Source organism: Entamoeba histolytica, genomic scaffold, assembly GCF_000208925.1.
Source record: "Entamoeba histolytica HM-1:IMSS scf_1104750518491 genomic scaffold, whole genome shotgun sequence".
NCBI lineage: Eukaryota > Evosea > Mastigamoebida > Endamoebidae > Entamoeba > Entamoeba histolytica.
In genome coordinates, this window is record NW_001915152.1 from 13,264 (window position 1) to 17,893 (window position 4,630).

At 21.9% G+C, this 4,630-nt stretch overlaps 1 protein-coding gene across 1 annotated transcript; it reads right to left on the minus strand.

Annotated features, from left to right (window-relative positions):
- Positions 1-651: 651 nt before the first annotated feature.
- EHI_144750 (uncharacterized protein) lies at positions 652-2,175 on the minus strand (the record flags this gene model as incomplete). The annotated part of the gene is made up of 1 exon (XM_646916.1): positions 652-2,175. One exon carries the CDS (start codon positions 2,173-2,175, stop codon positions 652-654), a length of 1,524 nt encoding a protein of 507 aa, XP_652008.1.
- Positions 2,176-4,630: the final 2,455 nt, after the last annotated feature.

Sequence of the window (4,630 nt, forward strand, 5' to 3'; positions counted from 1 at the left end):
TAATTGGTATTATGTTTTTTATATCATTTTTGGTTCATGAAAAATTAATCACAATCTTTGTGTTTGAAGTTTGTTCATCATTTATTCTTTTATTCGTTTTTATTAACATGTGTTTTTCTTTTCTTCATTCTTTGATTGATTTTGATTTAATCTCTTTCATTTTTCTTCATTTTTATTCTTCATTTCATTTGTTTGTTATTAAAACTCTTCTTTATTTTATTATTTCTTATTTGATTATCACTTCATTATCACTTCATTAACTTCATTATCACTTCATTAACTTCATTATCACTTCATTATTATGAATATTCCATACTTTCTTAACATGTAAATCATTTTCTTTGATAATACAATTTCTTTGATTCAGACAATTCATTACAAACATATTCCCACCATTACCAATTCATTAATATTATCATCTTTACAAATACACATATTCTGATATAACACATGACATTACAACATCCAAATAATCCACACTATCATTTATACAACAATGAACATTACATTTTCTAACCAACCATGAAATCAACATAACAAGAAGATAAAAATGATAAATAAAACAATGATTTTAATGTTTATATTGTGTTTCTAAATTTTCTACTTTCATTTCATTTTTAATCAAAAATAAACAAAAAGAACGAATAAAATTTAAAAAATCAATAAAAGAAGTGTTGTAATCATTACCACCATTATTCTGTTTGAAAAACTTCGTGTATTTTTAGACTTTGGTTTTACACAACGAGCTGCTTTATTACATTTAAATCCTCTAAGACATGTTCCACAATAAGGATGACAGCCTTCTGGGTACGTAATTACTTTACCATCATCAGAGTCTATTGTTGAATTTGTTGGATCACATTCATCTGTTGGTTGACAATAATATGAAGAAGTTGGACATTTTGTATAATTTAATGTGCTAAAAGGAGTAAAATACATTGAGTCAATTGTCATTTCTGTTTGAACACCAGTAATAAAATAACCAGAAGCAACATTTACATAACCATTACATTTAGCAATTTTAATCCCAGTTTTTGTTGAATATTGAACTTTTTCATTAATACGTTTTACCGTTGTTTCTCTTTCAAAATCATTTATACAATGTACTTCTTTTGCATTAGTTAAATCATCAATAAAATACATAGCTTTTAATGTAGGAGTTTTTATAAAAGGATGATCCATTGTATATTGTTGGAATAATACGGTATAATGATGAGAAATCTTTAATGGGAAAGGAAAAGTGATTGACACTAATGTTTCATTAAAGAAAGAGAATGTTGGGTTTGTTTTATTAAGTTGAAAAAAGTCACTAAAATTCTTTGGATTATGAACATGTACAGTCCATTGAAAATAAGGATCGGATGATGTAAAATGATCAGAAATAATCATTTCTTCTGGTCTTAAATAACATTTTGTAGGTTTAATTAAATCACCAAAATGAGTTTGTGTTGATTGAATTGTTTGAAGTTCAAATTTAAAATTCAGAAGAACACTTTGTCCTAAATAATCAAAAATTTTCATTTCATGTGTCTTATTTAAATCAGTTTGAGGATTGAATGGAATATTAAATAATAATGAAGTTAAATCTTGTTTATTTGTATTTCCCATAATTCTAATTTTTTGAAGAATTGCATTTCCATTAAAAACACAAACTTCAGCAGTATGTTTTGTAGGTGAATTTTTAATAATATTTGAAATTACTACTGCTGGAAATGTTTTTAATAAACAACTTGTTAGTCTTGCAACAATAGGTATTACCATACTTTCTGCAATATTTGGTTCAAAACCTGATAAATATTCAAATAAATGTTCATCAACAAAAATAGTTCTTAAATATGAATCTTTTTCAAATGGAGTTGTTGCATTCATATAAGTAGATCCTACAACAGTACATGTAGTAGTTAATAATGATGGACCAGTAATTTCTAAACATAATCCACATCTTGTATATGTTTGATTTTTAAATGAACGTGTAAATAAATGTCTAGGAAGATAACAACTTGATTGTGAAGTATAAGCCATTACATTTGTCTGAATGTCTGGAACACTAGAAAAACATTCTTTTTCTATATATGATTTTTTACCAACAATTCCAGACTTCCCAATATTTTTGTTGATTTCAGTTCTAAAATCTGTCTGTTTATTAGTTTTCTTTATGTTCTTATTGATTTTCATTGTTAAAACAAACAAAACATGGACTATCAATTAATTCTTTTGCTTGAAATAATGCTATGAATATACTGAAAAGAATCATTATTATTAATTAGTACCTTTCTCAACAACAAACTAAATGTAATACCACGTATTTCAAACTAAATTTATATTTTTATTTATGTTAAATGTTATATTCATTTTCTTCTTTCTGTTTTATCGAAGTATAGTGCAAAAACTAAATTTCTTTAATTGTTATAAATAAAATACTTGTTAGATAAATATCACATTTATTCTTATTCTTTTCTTTTATTCTTACTTCTTTTGTTTCTTTTTATTATTATCATCTTTTTGGAATAATTTGACTCATTATCTCTTTTGTTTCTTTTCATACATTTTATTATGAAATTTCTTCTCTGCTCATAACTTTTTAGCTACTTTTTTTTTAATTTTTTATTCTTTTTTTTTATTTAATGAATAAGATTATTTTTATTTTGCTTCTTGTATGTTATTCTCCTGATTTTGTTCAATTTTTCTTTCTCATTTCCTTTTTGTTGTGTTAACAAAAAATTTTTTTCCCTAACCTCTTGGTTTTATTACGTTTCTATATTTCTAACACTATTTTATTTCATAAATCTATTAATCATTTTTTGAGAGTAAAGTTCATGTCATTATAAGAGTTGGCTGAAACGTCTAGACTTTTTCAAAGAATAAAAAAGTAGATAAACAGCTTTCATTTGTTTATTTTTGGGTAACAATGGGTTTGTTCAATGACTTCAATTGAGTGATTATGACAATTATTTAGTTTTGTATACAATAAATAGACGTTTTGTTTTATTAATGACAGCTTTAATAATGTTATTCTATGTAATAAATTACCAAATCCCAACAAAATTCTTTCATTATTTTTAAATGTTTTTTGTTATATATTACAAAATATTATATTTTATTCAAAACAATGATATTATTTTATTAAGTAATATGTCTTTTAAATATCACTCACATTCTTCAACATTAAGTATCATTCTTGATAGATTTATCATTTTATTGATAAAATGGTTATTCAATGATTTAAAATATATAGTAATTAATAAATGATGTTTAAGAATAACCAATGAATATTATTGATAAATTTATTTACTACACTCTTCAATGATTCTTCTTATTGTAATATATTAATACATATGTTCTACAACTACATTTAGTTTATTGAACAATTTATTGCACCAAAAGATAATTCAATTCATCCATTATTAAACTATCAATTGAATGTAATTTAATTCGTTTATTCATAAATTTGAATAACAATAATTGAAAGTCTAATTAATTCTTCATTCGTTTAATAAAACATTATGTTATATTTAATGGATTTTATTATTTTTGTTTATTTTTATAAAATATCCACACTAACTCGATGAATTTAATTCATCTACTTCACAATTATAAATGAATTGAACAAACTAATAATAAATTGCAAATGATAAAGAAATTAAAGAAATATAAAATGAATTTATCATTAATCTATGACAATGTTCTTTCTATATTTCATTATAACATACATTTTTAATAATATTCATTAATTTAAAATATTCTAATGTATCATTTAAACCATGTAATTCTGTATATTTATTATTACTTATTTGTTTATTTTAATTATCAATTTCATCAATTGTAAAATTACTAATCCAATGTCTCATTTTTAACATTTTTACAATATTTTGTATATTTCATTTAATTTATTATTAATTCATTGTATTTATTCTCTTTTCTTCTTTCATTAAATTATTATTTGATTTTCAATTACATAATATTTATATTAATCACTCTTTATTGATTTATTTCATTAACATATTAAAGAATCAAATACACTAACAGATGAATGAAATAAATATGAATGAAATGTTATAATAATCAATATTCAATTTAACACAATGAATATATTGGATATTGTTAAAAGAGAATATATTAAATAAAATACTATAAATGAAAAATACAGAAATGAATGTTTATTTTAATTATAACATATTAACCATGACATTTATACTATTCTAAACATAGTTATTGTATCAATGAGATAATTAAAAATAATCATTTCATAATTTCATCAACAAAGAATTTAAACAAGAAAATAATTTTATTTCCAAACATGAAATGTATCAAATGAAAATCTATTTTATTAACAAATACTTCATAATACATAAGACAAGATTAACAAAATACAATTAGAAAATAAATAAATAAATATAATACAAAAGAAAAAGGAAAAGAATATTAATTTGAATAAAAAAAATAAAATTTATAGTATTTAAATCAATTAAAACAGTAGTTTAATTTAATTATATTACCATTAATTACTTCCTACTTAAACTAATGTAGTTATTTTCAAAACTATAGTACTTTTGAATAGGTATTATTTCATATAACTGTATGGTTATAACCAAAGGAAGCAAATGTACTTAACTATTTTTTAACACAGTTC